Consider the following 24864-nt stretch of genomic DNA (forward strand, 5'->3'; position numbering starts at 1 on the left):
TAGATTGACAGCTCTGGTGTATAAAGGCCCCAGGTAAGTCATTTATTTCACCATGCAGTTTCCTGAGATCTAGGATTATTATCATTATCAATAATTATTTGCATCTAAAGACCACAACTGAGAAAGGGGCCCCATTGTGTTAGGCACCCTATGTACGCATGACACTCCGCCCTCCCCAGAGAGTTTACAGTCTACATACACAAATCACACCAAAGGTGGGGAAAAGGAAGTGTTATTAATGTGTCTGATCAATTTTTCTTTGACAATCTCTATTCAATTCTGTAAGCCTATAGCCAGGAAGGATGGTCTTGTGGTTACACCACTGACCTGTGACTCTGGAGAGCTAAATTCAATTGCCACCACAGACTTCATATGTAACTGTGGGCTTCCATTGACATGTGATGGAATTTCTGTCTGTAAATGAGTATAATAATGCACCCAAACTTTTGTCTGCCATGTCATTTTTGACTACAAGTTCTCTGGGGCAGGGGCTGTCTCTTCCTGTGTGTGTGCCCAGCACCTTCCACAAAGGGGCTCTAATCTTGCTTGAGGCCTATAAGTGCTACAGTAATACAAATAACGGTAATATAAAGGTCTTTTCCATATGAAGCATCTTGGCCTTTGAGTAATATATCTCAGGGTTATGATTGCTGCTCTCTTTCTGTGTGTCCCCGACCTGCAAAATCTTGGACGTATTTGGGATATTTATTTGCTGCATTATGTTTGTTTCTTTTTCTGTCATTGTTTCTCCTTCCCCCTCGCTTCCTAGGGTTTACTTTTTACCTGACCACTCTTTTCCAGCAGGAGATATAGGTGCAGCAGCTCACTTCACAGCAGATGGTAATACTACTCCCAAGGACGAGCCCGTGGGGAGTGCTAAGGCAGAGAACAGCTGGTAGCACCTTTCCTCAGAGACCATGAATGAAATTAACGACTGAAAATATGCAGTGCAACTAACCTGTAACTGTGCAGTTGCTGAGACCATCTTTTGCCTGGCTTGAAGTGCTGTTGATGAGGACATGGATATGGACATATTCTGCCTCAGCCATCTGATATCATCCCACATACAAGACAGCTGCAAAATATATGTCACAGTTCAATCCCCTTTGTTCTCAGTGCTTGAAAAGCCGGCAGCAAAAATAAAAGCATATTTGGCTTTGGAAAAATCAGTAGCTATTGTTCATTTTGAGTTTCTGTGGGTGGTACTAAAGCAGAGAGTTACTGACTGGAGAGAAAGAGAGAGCGCGCCTTAGAAAAAGATCCCATATCTAGCTACAGAGAGAGCGAGCATTTCATAAACAGCATGCACCTATCCCGGTTCATCTGTGGATCTTCATGTAAGATTGATTCAGTGTCCACTTGGGTTAAAAAATAATGTGAAGATGTCTTTAATCCTGGACAATCAAAACACCAGCCCTTGAAACTTCTGGTCCGTGGTTAATGTTCTTTAACTCCTTCCTTCTTTCCCCAGAAGCCCTTAAATAACAGTAACTGGAAAACTGGAAGCCCTTAAATAACAGTAACTGGTCATGTGGGATTAGACATCTCAGTGAATGAATTCTGCTTTGGCCAGTGCCTTCCATGCCCATCAATGGGTTAGGCAGGATTTATCCCTTAAAAATGTTAGAAGGAAAAATAATTAACCCAAGCAAAAAGTACTGTGCTCAGGACCGGCTCTAGGCACCAGCAAAGCAAGCACGTGCTTAGGGCGGCACATTTCCAGGGGCGGCCTTCCGGCCACCCTTTCTTTTCGGGGCAGTTGTGCTCTCTGAGCTGCGCCCCTTAGACGGGGTGAGGGCGCCGCGCCCCCGGCTGCAGAGGGAAGGGGAAGCCCCAGCTCCGGGATGCTGAGCTGCCAGGGCCCTGCCGCTACCTGGGGAGGAGAGGCCGAGTCCTGCCGGGGAGCCGGGGCTGCGCCCCCTCATCTGCGCCCTGGCTGCTGCGCTGCCTTGTGCCACCCCTTATATCGGGGCTTCTCTGCGCGGCCGGGCGGGGGAGGGGGCCAAGCCCCTGCAGGCGCTGGGAGAAGGTGACATCACTCCCTCCGCTTCCAGCGCCGCCTGCGAGCCCCAGCCCCACCTGAGCTTGGGGTGGAACTTTTTTTTCCGTGGGGCGACAGAAAACCTAGAGCCGGCCCTGACTGTGCTTCATCACTTAGCTTCTTCACTCCTGTCAAGTTTTGTTCCGGAAATATACTAAGGTCGGAGCAATTTCTGGTACAGACCACTCATTGAGAGTCACTATGTGAAATTAGATGCCTGTTGTTACCTTTGTGAACCACAGAAAATCCTGCATAATGGAACTGGTGTGAGAGTCATCAATTTCCACAATGGGGATTTGATCTTCATTGGTTACTAACAGGTTGTCTTTGTAATAAAATATGACAGCTATGTAGAGTCCACTGAAAGGAAGAAAGACAAACAAGAAAGCGAGCAATCAGAGTCTCAATAGCTGTCTAAATCAGCACCAAGTGTCCTGGATAGGCAAAGACACATAGATCCATAGATTCTAAGGTCAGAAGGGACACTTTTGATAATCTAGTCTGACCTCTTGCGTAACACAGGCCATAGAACTTCAGCCAGTGATTCCTGCAAAATGGTCACAGGAAATGTATCGCTCCAAACAAAAGAAACTACCACAATGTCGTTATCTAGGACTCTGATCTGCACGGCTTGCTCAAGTAAAACAACCCGTTGACATCCATTTCAGCGGGATTTTTGCCTGAGTAAATGGTGGATGATTGGGGTCATTATGTTTTCTGAAATCATGAAATGTTAGTATTTTGTACAAATAATGGGTCAAGTTCTGCTCATTTCTACACCAGTGTAAATCTGGAGTAAATCCACTCAAATCAACAGGGCTATTATGGATTTACATAAATGTTCCAGAGTATAATTTGGCCAGCATATCTGCAAAACTGGTCATAGAAATCATTCCTTTCAATATTTACTCTTGTAATTAGTGACATAAACCAGTCGCTTTAGGGAATTTAAAGACCCCAGAGAGCACTTTTGGAAGAATCAAAACTCTTATCAAAACACAAAGAAGAAAAAGCAAACGGAACGCTCTTGGTGATGAAAGAAGTAGTAATCCAGTGTGGGCAACTTTCATTTACTGAAACCAAACCATCAAGGCTCAGTGCTGCCTGGGTCACCAAGGTCGCAGAACTAGCTAAAAATATTAGGGACCTCTCAGGTGGGTTGCTTGCTGGTGAAGGGGTATTATAAATATACGTAAGCAGGCTGTCAACACCCTACATTTTATGTCATAAACAAACGAAATTCCACTACTGAGCAGCAACAAAACCAGCATGTCAAAAACATTTAAATCACAGCATTGTGGTTTTGCGTGCAAAGTTCCATGATGTTATAAGTCCGCCGCCAGCAAGACAATGGCAAGATTCCCATTGACTTCAGTGGGTGCTGGCTCAGGCTCAATGAGCCTCATTTTCCACTCAGCCACCCCTGTTTTTTATACCTTCATGGACTTCACCACGGTTATGTCTGATTTATGGCAATTTAAGCCACAGGAGAACGTGTCCATAGCTATGTCTGAGTTGCGGTCTTTTGGGTGTCTAAGCTCCCATTTGTAGCTAAATTGGCATTTTGGGAAAATGAAATATATGACAAACCGTTTCAGAGTCTTCACAAACTTGTTTGAAGAATGGAAAAGATGCTTCAGGCTCCTGGAGACTGATTGCTTGCGACCAGCATTCTGTAGTTTAGAACTTTCTAAAATGGAAAATAAAAACCAACAAAAAAATCAGAGTGTGACTTTAAGGTTACAGGAAAATATAAAGAAAATTTGTGTCTTCCCATCTCATTACTTTCAGTATGTTTATGCTTATCCACAGACAAGCATTTCAAGAATGCACCCCTTTTCCTTACGTGTTCATGCTGTCGGTGATCAGGAAGATTAAAATGATCTCCTAATGCCAATGAAATCTGGAAAAAAATCTTGTTAGTTTGCTCCCAAGCAAGGACAGGCCTGAATCAATGTCTTGGATCTTGAGCTTTATGCCATTCAAAATCTGGTTCTGAATTTTGCAAATGGTCCCTATAATTATAATGGATGGAAACAAAGCTCCAGATCTGAATGCCCTTGAATTTTATGATGCTTGAAGTCATGTTCCAAATTTTGTGACTTGAGCCCATCTATACTCTCAAGCTCCTAGTAATGGAACAATTGATCTCCTTGTTTTGGTTTTAAACACTTAGAAAGGAGGGATGAGACTTACAAAAGCAATGTCAGGCATTAACATTTTGGTGACATCAATAAAAGATTAAATAAGACAGCGTAAGTGTCTACATGAATACTTAGTTCGTGGCAAGCTGAGGTGTAAATCTACCTTACTGTGTGTCTGACTGTAAACGCGTGATGGGTGGATCAGATCTGATAACAGAAGAAATCACCCTTTTCAGAGGTTCTAAAAAATTTGGTTAATGTTTTATTGGTTACATCGCTTTTAGCTTTCTTGAGTCTCTGCTAAAATAGTGTTCTGAGGGCCTGATCCGATTTCCTTTGAAGCCAATAAAAAGACTCCCAATGGGAGTTGGGGGGAACTGTTATGAGAGTGCTCTACAAAAGATATATGTAAATAGTTTTTAGAGGATGTGCCAGTAAATAGCACTCAAGAACTTGCAGCACTGTGCACAGGTTTTGTACAACCAGTAAAAGTCACTGTTGTGCTTTGCAAATCGCTTTTGGTGTATAGTTTTTTACATGCAGCTCTCAAGAGGAGCAGGCTTTCAAAACTGGTTTTACACTGATGAAACTCCATTGACTTCAACGGAGTCACTTCTATTTAACACTGGCGTCAAAGAGAGGAGAACCAGTCCGAGAGAGACAAGTCTCATGGTATTTCTGGCTGATCTGGAAAGAAAGAAGGGTAATTGTGTGAAATTACAGTTCAGTTTTAAAAGGCCAAGATGTTCTCATTGATTAGATGAAGTCTGGATAAGCATCTGGACTGAACCTCCAATACATCTGTAGGTTAACCTTTCTGTTTCGGAAAAGCTTATTATTCTGCCAGCTCTTTGCCGAAAACTGTTTGTTGCATGTTGCTAATCAGTCTCCTTGGATATTCTCAGGGTAACATATTTTCCTCGTGCCTCTAATGCTCAATAGAAGGTGTCTGACTGTGGCTCCTTAACAAGTTCTAAGTCTGAACATTTAAATTTGTTCCTGTCAATACCCCATCTGTGGAAGTACTCAACATATTTTAAAATGATGAATAAATTTGCACCGTAATTTGCACATTGAAGACCACAGAAAGAAGATACATTGTTAGCATAATTATTGCTCTGCCGAACAGCAAACACAAAGAGAACAAGTGAGGTGAATTTATTATGCAATGATACAGTTCAGAGATGGGAAAAACTTATTAGGTCATCAAATCCATACTCTTTCCAGTGCAAAACTCTTCTCAATTGTATTGTCTCTAGTGCTTTGTCTGGTCTAGTTTTAGATGTCTCAAGCTAAGTTCTTCCTTGGAAGATTATTCCTTTTATCATTATTTATTATTTACTAATTGTATTTTATTAGTGCATAGAGACCTCAATCAGATCATACCTCCATTGGGCCAGGCTCTGCAAAGACACAGGGCCAGATACTGCCCCCTTTACTTATGCTGAGTAGCTGTTTTCTACACAAGTATTCTCATTGATTTGAATGGGACTACATCGGTAGTAAGCTGCTACTCACCATGAGTACAGGTAGCAAAATCTGTCCCACACTGTAAAACAATCTCGTCTCCAAAGAATTTATGGATGGGGTTTTCAAAAATAGCCAGTATTAGGGTTGGCTGGAAAACAAGAATTCCGCTGTGTGAAAAAAATTGAGGCTTTTGCATTTATTTTTGCTCTCTCTTCTGCCTGATTTTGAGCAGGAATTTGAACCCGGGGCTCCCACATCCCAGCTAAGTCCCTAACCACTGAGTTAATGGATATTCAAGGGTAGGCTTGTTCATCCCTCGCTCTCTCTCCTTCCTTCCGCCAACCCCTCTTCTCACTCTCCCATTTTGACCAGAAATTCCAACATGGGCCTGAGAAAACTTCCTGACAAACATTTCATCAACACCTATACGTTTCTGCAAAAAGTTTCAGTTTTGACAAATTTGGCATTTTCTGACCAGAAAAAAATGCGTCGTTGAAAAATTCCCAACTGGCTCGACTCAGCATTAGTGTATCACGGCTCCCATTGAAATCAGTGACAGCAGAGTTAGGCCGACATTAAGTTGCTTTTAAACATCTCAGCGTACAGTCTTAGAGACAAGAGGCAACAGGTGGAGGGAAGATAGGTGAAGAATAATCTGAGCAATAATTTCACAACTAGGTCTCCCATAATGTAATGTTTTCTTATTCTTTGTATTGCAGTAGCAACTAGAGGCCCAAACTTGCTCGGCACTGCAATTAAGAGTTGGTTCTAGCCCCAAAGAGTTTACAATCTACAGAGTCAAGACAAAGGAAGGATTATTATCCCTGTTTTACAGAGAATGAGAAACTGAGGCAGAGAGAGATTAAATGAGTGGCTCAAGGAAAGCCAGGCATTGAAGCCTGTCTCCCATGCCAGTGCCTTAACTAGGGCTATTCCTTCTCTCATGCCCTCTCTAGATCCTTTCTCCGACGTTCATCTTCAATTTACTTTTCCTTAATTTTACCCCATTACTCTAAGTAACACCCCTGACTCCTTCTTCAGTGTTTACATCCTTCAAATACTGGTTCTGCCTTCTCCCCGCCCCCTGGAGAACGACAGTACTTGGAAAACATTCTCATGGATCATTATTACTGCCAAGTGAGTGTATGTCAGTGTATCTCCATAATGTAAACCAAACACTGTGTTAAAGCTCATGGATCATGCTTCCTTTCCTCCTTGACTAAAACCAGTTTAGCAATACCATTTCCATCCTAATTATGTAAATTAGATTCTCTCCTGTGTATGCGGGAGCTGAGTTGCTACAGGCAAAGCAACATAACTCCACATAAAATGCCCAGAGATTATAGCACTGAAATAATAGGGAACATTTAAAGTGAGCACACATGCTATTGGGCTATTCAGTGGTTTGGATTCAGTCCACAGCTTCTTAGATGCCAACAGCAAAAGAAATAATGTAAAGCTACATAAAAGACTGTAAACTTTCCCACATTGTTGTTCGCTTTTGTTTTACAATCTTCTGTAAGTAGAAGCCAGCAATGTGGAGCTGGGATTAGAGGATAATTTGAATCCAGAGGAAATGGAATTTTAATAGTCTGTTATTTAATTAACTAATAAATAACATGGAGTGCCCCTACTAGTAAAATATCAGTAGCAGCAGAGCAAGTCAACATTAATAAATGATAAGACAACCACGCTATGAGCTCACTTAACAAAAGCCTTAGCACAAACATTTACTGGCAGAAATTAGGGAATTGCTAGTGATTAGATTGAGATCAGAAACATTTAAACTTGGATTGTGCTAAGCAATTAACCACCAATGTAAATTTATAACGGGGCAGTTTCTCTTTCTTTAGGCAGGATGTCTAACTGTTTCTTTGCTGTCCACTAAATAATGGAAAATGCAACTGATATTTAAAAAAAGCAACACACATAGAGTTGTGGAGGGATAAGAGCAAAATTGCACCCAGGCTTCCAGTGTACAATAATCATGGCACCAGTCTCTAAAAGAATCTCTGTTACTTTGTCTCTTCTGTTTTCCTGACAAGGAAGAACATTTGGATGGAAAGGGTCTGCTTGTCTATCATCCCATCACTGCAGAAGCAAGTACCTCTCTCACAACTGGTGTAAATGAGAAGTAACTCCTTTGATGTTGATGGAATTACACCAGCGTCAGATTGTTATTAGAGGAGACTCCAACCCAATTAGGCCAGGGGTTTCCATAGAAGTTACATTCATTCAGAGTGAAATTCAACCATGAAGCGGGTCAGCACAAGTCCTATTCAGGACTCAGAGCCCACTTACCTCTGTTTGAGGGCATAAGCAGTGCCTAGCCTTTGTGCTGACTTGGCACATGGGGCTGAAATTCACCCTGCGTGAAAATGGATCCAGTGGCTGGAAGCTGAAGTGAGACAAATTCAGACTAGAAAAAAAGGCGTACATTTTTAACAGTGAGAGCAATTAACCACTGGAACAACTTGCCTAAGAATGTGGTGGCTTCTCCATCACCTCAAGCCTTTGTAACAAGACTGGATGTCTTTCTACAAGAGATGCTCTAGCTCAAAGAGAAGTTATGGGCTTGGTGCAGAAATGACTGAGTGAGGTTCTCTGGCCTGAGTTATACCAGAAGTTCAGACTGGATGGTCATCATGGTCTCTTCTGGCTTTATAATCTATGGATAGTTTTGTGCGTTGTTTTCAACCCATGGCATTATGAAAGCCCCCTCAGGCCTGGTATTTCATATTCACGCTAAACATTTAGTTCAAGCTAAAAACTTTTAAAATATGATGCACTATGAAATCAGAGCCCCCTCCGACCCCTTTGCTAAATGAAAAGAATGGGTTCTGCTGCTTATGAAAGAAATTACTACTAAAATATTTTTAAAAATTAACCTCTGACTTGTCCAGTAAAATATATTTACAACTATGTCCCAGAAAGAAAATATTTGGAAAGCATTTCAGTGAAGACAAGGGTTTCTCTTGTAACAAAGCACCACACAATTACTTCTTCCTGCACAGAATTTGTTTGGAATCAATGATCCTACATTAAAAAAAGCACTTAAAAGTACAACTGAAGTATTGCCAGGACATATGTAATTGTAGTAACTTGGTTACGCTATTCTGTAGCATGGTATTATGAAGACAAATGGATGACTTTGTTGTTTGTAATCATCAGGATTTTCCAGAAGATTAAACATATGAAAGCAAAGCTTCCTAAGCAATTCCCTAGGAGATTTCATCATATCACAGAGCAGGTTCAAAAGCAACAGCTGATCTAATTCCAAAAGCTCTTAAACTCACTGTACATTCCAATGTATTCTTCCTGGTGCTTTTGTGAGCTTTTCTACACACCAGGCCAAATTCCAGGCTTTCGTGCAAAGCCTGACAACCAGGCTTTGTGCAGAGCTCTTTGTGGAGACTGGGGAATTTACTCCTCCTTTATCATGCTGGAGCACTAACGCAGCTGCTGCCCTTAGAGTTCCCCTTATATAGGGAGATTTTGGTCAGTGGGATCTACACAGTCATGGATCTGTTACTGATGGTCATTCACCAAGGCAGCATGGTCTAGTGAATTGAGCACAAGGCTGGAGGCCAGGAAGGCCTGTGTTAAAATCCTACTTCTACTACTATCTAGTCTTAATTTCTACTAAACACTGGGCCTGATTCTGCTCTCACTTAAATCAATGGAGTTACACAGGTAAAGATGGTCTGAGAGCAAATTCTGTCCTATTTTTCAGCTATGCTGCAGAAACAGACTCAGAGAGCCGCATCCTCAGCGGACATAAATCAACAAAGCTTTATTGAAGTCAATATACCTATGCTGATTTACACTGGCTGAAACTCTGACCCTCAGATTTTAAGGTTTAACCTGAAGAGCGCTGTGTGGCCTAGTGGATTTGACATAAGACTGAGTGTCAGGAGATCAGGGTTGTGACACTAACTCATAGCCACTTCACCTCTCTGAGCCTCAGTCACTTCCTCTGTATAATGACGTAACAACATTTACTTACACTCTGTTGGACGTGTTGTGAGGCCTAACTAAATAATGGGCCGGCTCCTCAGTTGGTGTAAATCAGTGTGGCTCCATTGAGATCAGTGGAGCTGTGCTGATTTACTCCAGCTGAGGGGCTGGCTCAGTCTTTGCAAAGTGTTAGATTGATGAAAACTATTACGAAAGCCAGTTCTCAGTGGACAGGAGTCATGAGGTCCTTCCTTCCAGTCCGTGATCCACCCACTAGGCAACCCTTCTCCTGCTACAAACCTGGCTTTCCGTTCAGCTTGACAACTCCCAGCTGCAAATTGCAGAGCAAAAGTGACCTTGTAGTTCCCTCCCCCCACTGTACTTCAATGGAAACAGTTTCCAGGCGCCTCTAATTTCATAAAAATATTGAAATGGAAGGGGCTGACACCAGTTACACAGCTTAGGCAAGTCTCCAAAGGCTCTTTTATCATGTTACAATTCTCATTCATCCAATATGTGATGCTTTGCTACAACACAAGCGATTGAGAATTTTTATATGATCCAAAGTAAGAATGTGTGCCATGGCGGGTGCTGCCAGATGGTACTGTTCCAGAGAGTCTTCCAAATTCTTTTTCTTAGCATGCAAGAAAATGCTCAGCCTTGGGAAAACTCACTGTATTATTATTAGTTTTTCTAGGCAAGGAACAGAAATGGGAGTTGCGAAAGCAGCAGCCGAATTTGCTTTCTGCCTTGATCTCCAATTGGAGTCAATTCTTGAGGCAGAGGTGTTCCCTGGGAACTTGGCATTGGCTTAGGGCTGAGATTCCTGAAAGAATGGCTTGCCCTGCATGCAGTTTGTGACCACTTCTGCTCCAGGACTGGTGTGTGTGCAAATAAAATAAGCTACACTTAGAATATACCCAGACTCTGTATCATTTATTTCTCCTCCACTGAGAAGTTGACCTGAAAGACCCTGGACATCTGCTATTGCTCAGAGAGGGGAGACAGTCTCATGCAAAACAGCCCCTCTCATAGTCCTATATGAAGCCAGCTATTTAAGAGTCAGAATATGCAGTCTGCAGCTCACTTCCAAAATCCTCTACAAACGATGGTGTTTTTGTGACTCTTCATTGGAGAAACATTCTATTTTCTTGCAATATTTCTTTTCAATTTCCAAATAGCCTTGCTGAATTAAGTTGCCATAGTTACAATAGGACTGTGGCAGACCCTTGATCATCATGATTATGGCATATTTGCACTCAGAGAACTAAGGCTGCATCTTTCATGTTCAGTCTTAAGCACTTCTGTGAATGTGAATCGTTTGATGCAGCTTGGAATATGATAAGTAAAACAGCAGGGGAAAATGACAACTTCTCAGCAGTTTGATTTCTTCAGTTAAAACCAAATTCCAAGCTTTATTCCAGTTAGAAATCGGATTTAAAAAATAAATAGGAACATTTCAACAGTCGATATAGAAGAGAGACTTTTAAACAGCTTTAAAAAGTATCCCAGGCTGCTGCTTTGACTCTTGAGCTATCAAAGGCACAGTCTGGTTCCTATGAATGAAGAGCGCAGAACTGGCTGAGATTCGAACCCTCTCCCCGATTTGGGTTGTTACGTTAAAAAAAAAAACGTAGCAGTCTTGCCCTCACACTGGTTAGTACAACAATTTTTCATTCCATTGGCACCACCTCTGCTAGAGTACATAGTGTCTCCCATCTGGAGGCGGCCAAGTCCTCTCTGTTGATCCAAAATAGTTAAAAAAAATTATTGGGGTGGGGGGCGGAGAATAGAAAGAGAGATCCTTGAAGCTTTTTCATGGATCCCTGCATGAAAACAATTTTCAGGGAAGAACAATTAAATGAGAGCAGGGATGCACGCTTGCTTTCACATGTTTGCATCTGACTTATTGCAAGGGTTAAGAGCAAGATAGTACGCTCAAGTGATTCCAGATGGGCCAATATTAATATCTTTCTTTTCCTGATGAATGAGAAGGTATGACCCAGTTAGGAAACTGCTAAAATTACAGGCGCCACAGAGGCTTTGACTGGTGCCCTACCACAGATTTTTTTATCCTTACCTCGGCAACTGTAATGCTGATGAGCCGCTCGAACCTGCTGAAGGAGACGTTCCAGGGCTTCGGTATGTCCCCAGTGCCTAGGTTCTCTGCCATCGCAGTCTTTCCAGTCTGTTGAACAAAAGAAATAAACAGATGGAAATGTAAAGGAGGAGAAGAGGGCTCTAAAATGTTTTCTTGCTCCTCATGTTTCCTGGCTGTTGTGGGGGGGGGGGATTTGCATATATGCACATGGGATGGAATGGCACTGCTACACTATAAGTTTCCTCTCCCCCTGCAAAATAGATAATATAATAATAGCAATATAGGGCAAGAGATTCTAAAGAAATCAGCTCCCAGCAGCTTCTGTTGTGACAATTACTGCCAGAAACATCTAGCTGAGGTACCTATATGCCCCCCACTGCCATAGCTGGTCAGAAAATGGGGTTTACCATAGCCTCTGAATGTCTCACAATCGTTAATATAATTATCCTTTATCCCATTTTACAGATGGGGTGCTGAGACACAGAGAGAGACTAAGTGACGTGCCCAAGGTCACATGGGAAATCTGTTGTGGAGCAGAGAATCGAACCCAGGTCTCCTGATGGTGCCCAAACCATTGGAACATCCTTGCTTGCTGGGCTCAGCACTTTTGAAAACCTGTTCCTGGTTTGCTAGCTAAAATCTCAGCCTTACTAAGACCTTCCATCACAAATTCTTTGTCATGGGCATGAGAAAATCAACTGAGTTCATGAAATCCAGGCGAGCCATGATTTCAGATAATTTAAAATGTTATATTCACACTTCTTTTATTTACAAAAATAAAATGAAATAAAATAAAAAAAGACCCACACACCCCGGTTTCACAAATAAAAGCGTGCCCTTGGCATGTCAGTGCATCAACAGATTCCTTCTTCTCTTCTCAGCGGGCACAGAAGACATGTGCCACCAGCTAACTGCTCACTTGCTGAACATACAGTACTAATTTAAGTTGAGAGTGACATATTCCTTCCCAGAGACTCAACATGCCAGAGCCCTAAATGTGTTTTAGCCTTGACTTGCTACAATGATAACAAGCCCCACATACGGGTGGATGTAGTGGACAGTGGCTACTCCTATAGGCTATGGAAGTAACAGCTGTAGAGAAGTATCCTTTATGTCAGATATTCTGGTGGATGTCAAAAGCAATAACTTTTGTAGGTCAACACTGGGAGATCAATTCTTAGCTATATTCGGTATCCACTGGGTGCAGGTATGTGGGGAGACACATAGAAACCATTTGCTGCTCGCGGATCCTGGGGCCAGCTGGAAGTTGGTGTCATTTAGAACAGCTCAGCTTGGTTTGGCCTTCAGAGGGACATCTGCCAGCTGGGGATGGCCAGAGCAGAGCAGCATTCTGGCCATACCTCTTTTATTGCCGAAGTTTTCCTCGAATACATTTACTGGAGCTGGGGTGGGGGGTGGGGGGAGGGAGAGGGGTTAGAAGCCAGCACTCAATGAGTCCCCCATGCCAGGAGAATCTCCAGCCAAGAAGATTAATTGACTTTGCAATCCCTCGGTGCCTTGGGGGTGGAATGGGAGTCAAGCTTGAACCCTGGATCTTTAATTCCCCTAACACATTGATTCTCAGCGACCGGTCCACGGGCCGGTGCCAGTCTCTGAGATCTCCCTGGCACAGGCAGCAAGCTGGTCTCTGGGATCAGAAAGGTTGAGAAACTCTGCACTAGCATATTTTTCTGGCGGTAATTATAGACCATTTTATAGAGTGTTAAAGAATCTAACTTTAGTTCGTAGCTTAGGGCCAAATTCTGCTCGGTTACACCAGGGTCATTCCAGGGGCACACTGCTCTTGCTGAGTACTTGCTTTGCTAGCTTTCAAACCCAGTGGTAAAGGCAGTCCCCTGGATAAAGACCTTCTCACTAGAATAAGTCCTGCTGACTGTAAGTGGACCAATGAATAAATAGCATGTTGCTATTTAGCAAGCTGAAATTCTGACGTTAACGTTACCTCATAAAAAGAGTTGAAACTTAGGCTAACAGAGTCTCACTCAAGCTTGAGCGTGTGTCATTGAGGACACATAACAATGAAAATACACCATAATGGCCAGCTATACAACGGGATCTGGGCCTGCTTAATAGTACCGTGTTCCCCGAAGAAAACGTATGCCAATGGTCTTGTTGAAACACTGTTCTTTGACAGTTCTTTGCACGGGGGCCGTGCGTAAATTTCCATATGTATCATGGGCAATGACTGGTCTCTTTCTACTGTTGCCATGCCTGCCTCTTCTAAAAATAACACTGCAGCCTGCCACGAGTGCCCCACCTGCAGCCGTGGCACCATTGTCATAGAAGACGTTGACTGGGAGGAGGTAGGGGAAAGGTGGCTTTACTCCACCTAGATTCTCAGAAGCTGTGGGGACAAAGTGGCCTTAATTCTTACTTAACTGGGGCTGCCTATGGCTGCTCTGCAACTTTGTGTCCCTGCAGCACCGAGCTCTATGAGCACTTCCTTTCCCACCCGTGATCCTCCAGAGCAACAGTGCCCACAAGGAAGGCCACTGTTCATTTGCTTATATCGGCCCTAGGCTGCTCCTAAACTGGGGACATTCTCTCCCAGGCCACTGAAGCACCATACTGCTGCCAGAGTGGCATAGGCAGGCTGCAGGAAGGGCCACAGGGTTTTGGTTAGGGCTGGTCAAAAACTTTCCATCAAAACTGCTTTCGACATAAAATTGGGTTTTTGATAAAAGGAAAAGTTTGCTGGAATGTGCCTGCTCTCCTTGAAAATGTTTGTTTGTTGGAATACCGAAAAAGCCAATCCCAAAAATTTTCACTTGAAAACCAATTTTTTGGGTGTGTGTGTGTGTGTGGGGGGGGTACTTGTGGGGAGAAGTTTTCAATTAAAAAAAAAAAAAGCAGGTTCTTTTAGAAAGTCTTAACTTTCTCCAGGAAAATAAACCCCATTTTCTGACCAGCTCTTGTTTGGGTTCATAGTGCCTGATGGAAAGCCCACTGAAGTCTGTGACAAGACTTCATTTGACTTCAATGGGCTTTGGATCAGGCCCTTCTTGCAAAGTATTTTTAAAAGGTTGAACAAGAATACAAAGAAAGAGGCACTGTCAGAAGGATGGGACAATACAATATTCCCAGAATAATACCTCAGTCCAATACAGGGCTCCAGTATAAAATGCCACTTGTTTTGTCAGGGGTTCCCTGCTCTGCAGGGTTATGCTGTTGACTGACACTGAGGGTTTGTCTGCACTTATTGGTGGACCCACTCTGCGGCGATCAATCCACCGGGGGTCAATTTGTTAGAGTAACTCTGGATTTATATTGGTGTAAGTGAGAGCAGAATTCGGTCCAGAATAAGCCAGTAGTACTGTAACAGCCTCATTTACCCAAATTCCACTTCCCACAACTCTCAGCTAGTTAGTGTCAGTCCAGCTTCCTTTATGTTCTCACATTACCATTCAAGCTTATTAACTGGTTACATTAGCCTAATAAAAGAAAGTGCGAATGCAATAAAATGAAAACCTTCACCACACTAATCAATACAAGGGAAGCTGTAATGTGCCTAGCCAATTCAGCAGTGAATACTAATCCAGGAAAAGTGACTAACAATAGGATGCCATTAGGATAAATTAAAAAATTGCAAAAGAAAAATTACGGTCCCAGTGGAGTTTCAGCAAACCCACCATGATTTTTAAAAAGAAGGCGGGTTTCAGTCATGTGGAACACTTTAACTACTACTTAACTACTACTGTGAACATGCATGCACATAAGTATCTCTACTTATATGAGCAGTCCATTGACTTCATTGAGAATTAACACCTCTCAAAGTCTTAAAGGATTGGACCCACAATGTTTGTTTCAGTGCAATGCACAGGGCAGAATTGTCTGCGCTATCAATGTTTTCCTGATGGTAGTTCAGATTCAGACTATGATCTTCTCTTTTCCTTACATTATAGAAAGTTCAATATGACAGAAGCCTATTAAAGGACATAAGGATCAAAATCCTAACTCTTGTGCATATATGTATGCAGGATCAGGTCCTAAAGAGACAACCTGCTGACAAAGGACTGGAAAAAGTGTGGAAGTGGAAACAGTACAGGATAATTCTTTCCAGGTTTTTTTTGTTTGAAGTTATATTTTATTTATTTCATTCCTGGGTGACAATGGGTCAAATTCACTTTAAAAACAAAAAGACTCTGATAAAGTAGCTCTAATAAATCAATCATGGTGATCTTAACCTACTAGAAGGAGAAGCACAGGCAGGAGTGGTAGTCTGTGAAGGTCCCCATCCTTTCATGTTGTATGCTGAGACACGAGCGTAATAACTTTGGCCCTGCAAATGCGTTGAAATGGAAACAAAATGTTATTAAACATTTCACTTAAAATATTAACAGTAATACTTTGCACTTTGCTTCTTCAATGCCCCATACAAACATCAACTAATGAACCCCTTATCATAGCGACTTTTAAAATTACTTATAGCCAGTTCTACATTCCTAACTCATACCTAATAGGGCCACTGAACTCAATAATTGGTGCAGAGAAGTTAAATGACTTGCCCGGGGCTATACAGTGAGTCAGTGGCAAAGTGGTGAAATCAGAGAGATTAGTATGTACGTACTACTCACTCTAAAGGTCATAGAATCAGGGCCTATGAAAATATATAATGAAGTAATGATTACAGTTTTAGGGGTTTTTTGTTTGTTTGTTTGTCTCCCAGCAGTAGAGTAATCCCTATGACTGGGATCAATAGAAATCTGCTTTGTTTAAATACTAAAAGTTTACCCAAAGCTTATCTAACTGTCCATCCTCTTTGGTCTAAAAAACTGGGCTGGAGTTGCGATGAGAACAGATGTTTTTGCTAGATTTACAGCACTTCCCATTCTAGTTAGGTTGGAAAAACTGCAGAAACAGCCTCCCTCTGTGATATTTTGGTCCTTCTCCTCTGGTCCTGGAGGAACCCAGGAAGCATTGAGGCTGGCAAAGGTGAAACGCAAACAAACTAAACGTTAAAACAACTTTTCTGAAGTTGAAAATAGGTTCTGGTTCAGTTCAAACCAGAGGTACAAAGATGATTGATTCCTTACTAATCCAATCTGTTTTGACCATTGCTTGTCTACATGGCACAAATCTGGACTATAGGGGTATGAACTGTACAGTGCTCTAACGTGTTGAGCTGTAACTGCTCCATGTAGACCTTGCTGGCACAAAACCGAAAGATACCCAGCTCACACTGATGTAAAGTAGAACCTCAGAATTACGAACACCAGAGTTACGAACTGACTGGTCAACCACACACCTCATTTGGAACCAGAAGTATGAAATCAGGCAGCAGTAGAGACAAAACAAACAAACAAAAAGCAAACACAGTATTGTGTTAAATGTAAATAACTAAAAAAAAAATAAAGGGAAAGCAGCATTTTTCTTCTGCATAGTAAAGTTTCAAAACTTTATTAAGTCAACATTCAGTTGTAAACTTTTAAAAGAACAACCATAACGTTTTGTTCAAAAAGAAAAGGAGGACTTGTGGCACCTTAGAGACTAACCAATTTATTAGAGCATAAGCTTTCGTGAGCTACAGCTCACTTCTTCAGATGCATATCGTGGAAACTGCAGCAGGCTTTATATATACACAGAGAATATGAAACAATACCTATTCCCACCCCACTGTCCTGCTGGTAATAGCTTATCTAAAGTGATTTCCAGCACAAATCCAGGTTTTCTCACCCTCCACCCCCCCACACAAATTCACTCTCCTGCTGGTGATAGCCCATCCAAAGTGATAACTCTTTACACAATGACAGGTTTCAGAGGAACAGCCGTGTTAGTCTGTATTCGCAAAAAGAAAAGGAGTACTTGTGGCACCTTAGAGACTAACCAATTTATTTGAGCATGAGCTTTCGTGAGCTACAGCTCACTTCATCAGATGTTTACCGTGGAAACTGCAGCAGACTTTATATACACACAGAAATCATGAAACAATACCTCCTCCCACCCCACTGTCCTGCTGGTAATAGCTTATCTAAAGTGATCAACAGGTGGGCCATTTCCAGCACAAATCCAGGTTTTCTCACCCTCCACCCCCCCACACAAATTCACTCTCCTGCTGGTGCTAGCCCATCCAAAGTGACAACTCTTTACATAATCAAGTCGGGCTATTTCCTGCATAGATCAAGGTTTTCTCACATCCCCCCCACCCCCATACACACACAAACTCACTCTCCTGCTGGTAATAGCTGATCTAAACTGACCATTCTCCAGGTTTAAATCCAAGTTAAACCAGAACATCTGGGGGGGGGGGGGTAGGAAAAAACAAGAGGAAACAGGCTACCTTGCATAATGACTTAGCCACTCCCAGTCTCTATTTAAGCCTAAATTAATAGTATCCAATTTGCAAATGAATTCCAATTCAGCAGTTTCTCGCTGGAGTCTGGATTTGAAGTTTTTTTGTTTTAAGATAGCGACCTTCATGTCTGTGATTGCGTGACCAGAGAGATTGAAGTGTTCTCCGACTGGTTTATGAATGTTATAATTCTTGACATCTGATTTGTGTCCATTTATTCTTTTACGTAGAGACTGTCCAGTTTGACCAATGTACATGGCAGAGGGGCATTGCTGGCACATGATGGCATAGATCACATTGGTGGATGTGCAGGTGAACGAGCCTCTGATAGTGTGGCTGATGTTATTAGGCCCTGTGATGGTGTCCCCTGAATAGATATGTGGGCACAATTGGCAACGGGCTTTGTTGCAAGGATAAGTTCCTGGGTTAGTGGTTCTGTTGTGTGGTATGTGGTTGTTGGTGAGTATTTGCTTCAGGTTGCGGGGCTGTCTGTAGGCAAGGACTGGCCTGTCTCCCAAGACTTGTGAGAGTGTTGGGTCATCCTTTAGGATAGGTTGTAGATCCTTAATAATGCGTTGGAGGGGTTTTAGTTGGGGGCTGAAGGTGACGGCTAGTGGCGTTCTGTTATTTTCTTTGTTAGGCCTGTCCTGTAGTAGGTAACTTCTGGGAACTCTTCTGGCTCTATCAATCTGTTTCTTTACTTCTGCAGGTGGGTATTGTAGTTGTAAGAAAGCTTGACAGAGATCTTGTAGGTGTTTGTCTCTGTCTGAGGGGTTGGAGCAAATGCGGTTGTATCGCAGAGCTTGGCTGTAGACGATGGATCGTGTGGTGTGGTCAGGGTGAAAGCTGGAGGCATGCAGGTAGGAATAGCGGTCAGTAGGTTTACGGTATAGGGTGGTGTTTATGTGGCCATTGTTTATTAGCACTGTAATGTCCAGGAAGTGGATCTCTTGTGTGGACTGGACCAGGCTGAGGTTGGTGGTGGGATGGAAATTGTTGAAATCATGGTGGAATTCCTCAAGGGCTTCTTTTCCATGGGTCCAGATGATGAAGATGTCATCAATATAGCGCAAGTAGAGTAGGGGCTTTAGGGGACGAGAGCTGAGGAAGCGTTGTTCTAAATCAGCCATAAAAATGTTGGCATACTGTGGGGCCATGCGGGTACCCATAGCAGTGCCGCTGATCTGAAGGTATACATTGTCCCCAAATGTGAAATAGTTATGGGTAAGGACAAAGTCACAAAGTTCAGCCACCAGGTTAGCCGTGACATTATCGGGGATAGTGTTCTTGACGGCTTGTAGTCCATCTTTGTGTGGAATGTTGGTGTAGAGGGCTTCTACATCCATAGTAGCCAGGATGGTGTTATCAGGAAGATCACCGATGGATTGAAGTTTCCTCAGGAAGTCAGTGGTGTCTCGAAGGTAGCTGGGAGTGCTGGTAGCGTAGGGCCTGAGGAGGGAGTCTACATAGCCAGACAATCCTGCTGTCAGGGTGCCAATGCCTGAGATGATGGGGCGCCCAGGATTTCCAGGTTTATGGATCTTGGGTAGTAGATAGAATATCCCAGGTCGGGGTTCCAGGGGTGTGTCTGTGCGGATTTGATCTTGTGCTTTTTCAGGAAGTTTCTTGAGCAAATGCTGTAGTTGCTTTTGGTAACTCTCAGTGGGATCATAGGGTAATGGCTTGTAGAAACTCGTGTTGGAGAGCTGCCGAGCAGCCTCTTGTTCATATTCCGACCTATTCATGATGACAACAGCACCTCCTTTGTCAGCCTTTTTGATTATGATGTCAGAGTTGTTTCTGAGGCTGTGGATGGCATTGCGTTCCGCATGGCTGAGGTTATGGGGCAAGTGATGCTGCTTTTCCACAATTTCAGCCCGTGCACGTCGGCGGAAGCACTCTATGTAGAAGTCCAGTCTGCTGTTTCGACCTTCAGGAGGAGTCCATCTAGAATCCCTCTTTCTGTAGTGTTGGCAGGGAGACCTCTGTGGATTAGTATGTTGTTCAGAGGTATTTTGGAAATATTCCTTGAGACGGAGACGTCGAAAATAGGATTCTAGGTCTCCAACACGAGTTTCTACAAGCCATTACCCTATGATCCCACTGAGAGTTACCAAAAGCAACTACAGCATTTGCTCAAGAAACTTCCTGAAAAAGCACAAGATCAAATCCGCACAGACACACCCCTGGAACCCCGACCTGGGATATTCTATCTACTACCCAAGATCCATAAACCTGGAAATCCTGGGCGCCCCATCATCTCAGGCATTGGCACCCTGACAGCAGGATTGTCTGGCTATGTAGACTCCCTCCTCAGGCCCTACGCTACCAGCACTCCCAGCTACCTTCGAGACACCACTGACTTCCTGAGGAAACTTCAATCCATCGGTGATCTTCCTGATAACACCATCCTGGCTACTATGGATGTAGAAGCCCTCTACACCAACATTCCACACAAAGATGGACTACAAGCCGTCAAGAACACTATCCCCGATAATGTCACGGCTAACCTGGTGGCTGAACTTTGTGACTTTGTCCTTACCCATAACTATTTCACATTTGGGGACAATGTATACCTTCAGATCAGCGGCACTGCTATGGGTACCCGCATGGCCCCACAGTATGCCAACATTTTTATGGCTGATTTAGAACAACGCTTCCTCAGCTCTCGTCCCCTAAAGCCCCTACTCTACTTGCGCTATATTGATGACATCTTCATCATCTGGACCCATGGAAAAGAAGCCCTTGAGGAATTCCACCATGATTTCAACAATTTCCATCCCACCACCAACCTCAGCCTGGTCCAGTCCACACAAGAGATCCACTTCCTGGACATTACAGTGCTAATAAACAATGGCCACATAAACACCACCCTATACCGTAAACCTACTGACCGCTATTCCTACCTGCATGCCTCCAGCTTTCACCCTGACCACACCACACGATCCATCGTCTACAGCCAAGCTCTGCGATACAACCGCATTTGCTCCAACCCCTCAGACAGAGACAAACACCTACAAGATCTCTGTCAAGCTTTCTTACAACTACAATACCCACCTGCAGAAGTAAAGAAACAGATTGATAGAGCCAGAAGAGTTCCCAGAAGTTACCTACTACAGGACAGGCCTAACAAAGAAAATAACAGAACGCCACTAGCCGTCACCTTCAGCCCCCAACTAAAACCCCTCCAACGCATTATTAAGGATCTACAACCTATCCTAAAGGATGACCCAACACTCTCACAAGTCTTGGGAGACAGGCCAGTCCTTGCCTACAGACAGCCCCGCAACCTGAAGCAAATACTCACCAACAACCACATACCACACAACAGAACCACTAACCCAGGAACTTATCCTTGCAACAAAGCCCGTTGCCAATTGTGCCCACATATCTATTCAGGGGACACCATCACAGGGCCTAATAACATCAGCCACACTATCAGAGGCTCGTTCACCTGCACATCCACCAATGTGATCTATGCCATCATGTGCCAGCAATGCCCCTCTGCCATGTACATTGGTCAAACTGGACAGTCTCTACGTAAAAGAATAAATGGACACAAATCAGATGTCAAGAATTATAACATTCATAAACCAGTCGGAGAACACTTCAATCTCTCTGGTCACGCAATCACAGACATGAAGGTCGCTATCTTAAAACAAAAAAACTTCAAATCCAGACTCCAGCGAGAAACTGCTGAATTGGAATTCATTTGCAAATTGGATACTATTAATTTAGGCTTAAATAGAGACTGGGAGTGGCTAAGTCATTATGCAAGGTAGCCTGTTTCCTCTTGTTTTTTCCTACCCCCCCCCCCCCCAGATGTTCTGGTTTAACTTGGATTTAAACCTGGAGAATGGTCAGTTTAGATCAGCTATTACCAGCAGGAGAGTGAGTTTGTGTGTGTATGGGGGTGGGGGGGATGTGAGAAAACCTTGATCTATGCAGGAAATAGCCCGACTTGATTATGTAAAGAGTTGTCACTTTGGATGGGCTAGCACCAGCAGGAGAGTGAATTTGTGTGGGGGGGTGGAGGGTGAGAAAACCTGGATTTGTGCTGGAAATGGCCCACCTGTTGATCACTTTAGATAAGCTATTACCAGCAGGACAGTGGGGTGGGAGGAGGTATTGTTTCATGATTTCTGTGTGTATATAAAGTCTGCTGCAGTTTCCACGGTAAACATCTGATGAAGTGAGCTGTAGCTCACGAAAGCTCATGCTCAAATAAATTGGTTAGTCTCTAAGGTGCCACAAGTACTCCTTTTCTTTACACAATGTGCATGACAATTAAGCTGGGCTATTTCTTGCATAAATCCAGGTTCTCACATCCCCCCCACCCCCATACACACACAAACTCACTCTCCTGCTGGTAATAGCTCATCCAAACTGACCACTCTTCAAGTTAAAATCCAAGTTAAACCAGAACATCTGGGGGGGGGGGGTAGGAAAAAACAAGAGGAAACAGGCTACCTTGCATAATGACTTAGCCACTCCAAGTCTCTATTTAAGCCTAAATTAATAGTATCCAATTTGCAAATTGGATACTATTAATTTAGGCTTAAATAGAGACTTGGAGTGGCTAAGTCATTATGCAAGGTAGCCTGTTTCCTCTTGTTTTTTCCTACCCCCCCCCCAGATGTTCTGGTTTAACTTGGATTTTAACTTGAAGAGTGGTCAGTTTGGATGAGCTATTACCAGCAGGAGAGTGAGTTTGTGTGTGTATGGGGGTGGGGGGGATGTGAGAACCTGGATTTATGCAAGAAATAGCCCAGCTTAATTGTCATGCACATTGTGTAAAGAGTTATCACTTTGGATGGGCTATCACCAGCAGGAGAGTGAATTTGTGTGGGGGGGTGGAGGGTGAGAAAACCTGGATTTGTGCTGGAAATCACTTTAGATAAGCTATTACCAGCAGGACAGTGGGGTGGGAATAGGTATTGTTTCATATTCTCTGTGTATATATAAAGCCTGCTGCAGTTTCCACGATATGCATCTGAAGAAGTGAGCTGTAGCTCACGAAAGCTTATGCTCTAATAAATTGGTTAGTCTCTAAGGTGCCACAAGTCCTCCTTTTCTTTTTGCGAATACAGACTAACACGGCTGTTACTCTGAAACCTGTCGTTTTGTTCAAAGTTACAAACATTTCAGAGTTACAGACAACCTCCGTTCCCGAGGTGTTCATAACTTTGAGATTCTACTGTAGTCCCCTTTCAAACAGGATTACATGATTGTATACTAGATACCTTTTAGTTTACACTGGCGGAGTCAACCTGGAACAGTTAGAGCATGACTCGTTAGATTGCTCTACAATTCACACCCCTGTAGTCCAGACTCTGGTGATGTGTAGACAAGCCCTACGAATATAACTAAGGATAAGGTCCTTATATCCTTACTCACATTGGAGTATGCATCCGATGAAGTGAGCTGTAGCTCACGAAAGCTTATGCTCAAATAAATGTGTTAGTCTCTAAGGTGCCACAAGTCCTCCTTTTCTTTTTGCGAATACAGACTAACACAGCTGTTACTCTGAAACCTGTCACATTGGAGAGTGCCTTATTTCACAAGGAATCCCTAGGGGACTGATTCTCATTTGCATGAAGTTGTCCGTATGCCGCTCTGGCAATGGTAACAGGCCTCAGTATAAATGAGAATCAGGCTCACTGACTTCAGTGGGACTACTGGTGCATCAGGGTGGCAGATTCTGGTCCTTAGGACCCAGTCCTGCGAATAGTGTTTAGTCCCACTAACACCACAGTAGTAAGCTACTTCCAGCACTATGTGTTGGCAGGATCAGGACCTTAACTTGCTTGTAAGCTTGTGGGCAGATTCACCAGCCACAGAAGGAAACTACAGGCTTCTTTGTTCTATCTCAGGTACTTACATGGTCAATTTACTGCAGTATCCGAGTGCCTTGCAAGCTTCTCACAACACCTCTGTGAGGTAGGGAAGTCCTAGTGGGGGCAGAGAGGGTAAGTGACTAGCCCAAGATCATGCAGGGAGTCTGTGGCAGTGTAGGGATCTGAAGCCAGGCCTCCCCACTCCTACATGAGTGCCCTAGTCACTGGGCCAGCCTTCCCCTGCAACTCACAGCAATTTCCTCAGGACTTGTTTTGTTTCCAAAATTCAAAACTAGAGCAAATAAACTCAAGCTACTGAATTATAAATGCCTCAGGCATTTCCAGCCTCACACAACTGGGAGAGAGGCCACATCTGTTGTGGCAGTCTCCTTTGCATCAGCTTCCTCTTTCCTTTTATAACTCTGCCTGGATCAGCCATGCGATAGGCGGGAACCTGGTAACTCCCTACACGCTCGAGTGCCTTTACACCTCGTCACACCACCAGAGCTAGGATACTCAGAACTAGGGCTGGTGTTCACTCCTTACTTCATTCCATTGTAGCTAGGTAGTACAGCTGAGTACTTAAATAGCTCAGCTACAAAGCATCAGGTAAGGAAGGCAGGAGAAGGAATGTATAGTGATTGAGTGTGTGGCAGATTGCAATTTACTGCATTTTGACAACTACAATCTCAGCTGGAACAGATCGTCTCTTGACTGAGACTGTGTAGTGCAAATAAGTGATACATTACACTTATGAGACACCTTTAAATTTAGGACATCAAGATGATTTCCAAGCACTTTTCAATCCTCAAAACACCCCATGAAGTAGCAGATATTACATCTGTTTCCCCCATGGTGAAACAGAGGTTAAGGCCCATATCCACAAAATCAATGGAAGTTAGGAGCTTAAATTCCTTTGTGGATCCTGGGCCCAAGTCACATAAAAATTCAGTCACATAGCTGGGAACAGAATCAGCAATTGCTTGCCCAGACCTGTGTTCTAA

The 24864-nt window shown here is 43.3% G+C and overlaps 1 protein-coding gene across 1 annotated transcript in view; it reads right to left on the reverse strand.

Annotated features, from left to right (window-relative positions):
- Nucleotides 1–24864, reverse strand: part of ANKFN1 (ankyrin repeat and fibronectin type III domain containing 1) — a 98294-nt gene that overhangs the window by 28661 nt on the left and 44769 nt on the right. Inside the window, exons 6-10 of the mRNA XM_073311045.2 lie at nucleotides 15923–16013; nucleotides 11693–11800; nucleotides 3632–3731; nucleotides 2269–2401; nucleotides 959–1075 (exon numbers count right to left, since the gene is read on the reverse strand). Of these exons, the coding sequence (XP_073167146.1) occupies nucleotides 959–1075; nucleotides 2269–2401; nucleotides 3632–3731; nucleotides 11693–11800; nucleotides 15923–16013 (549 nt within the window). The remainder of the gene's footprint in view (nucleotides 1–958; nucleotides 1076–2268; nucleotides 2402–3631; nucleotides 3732–11692; nucleotides 11801–15922; nucleotides 16014–24864) is intronic.

Source organism: Lepidochelys kempii, chromosome 14, assembly GCF_965140285.1.
Source record: "Lepidochelys kempii isolate rLepKem1 chromosome 14, rLepKem1.hap1, whole genome shotgun sequence".
Classification (NCBI taxonomy): domain Eukaryota; kingdom Metazoa; phylum Chordata; order Testudines; family Cheloniidae; genus Lepidochelys; species Lepidochelys kempii.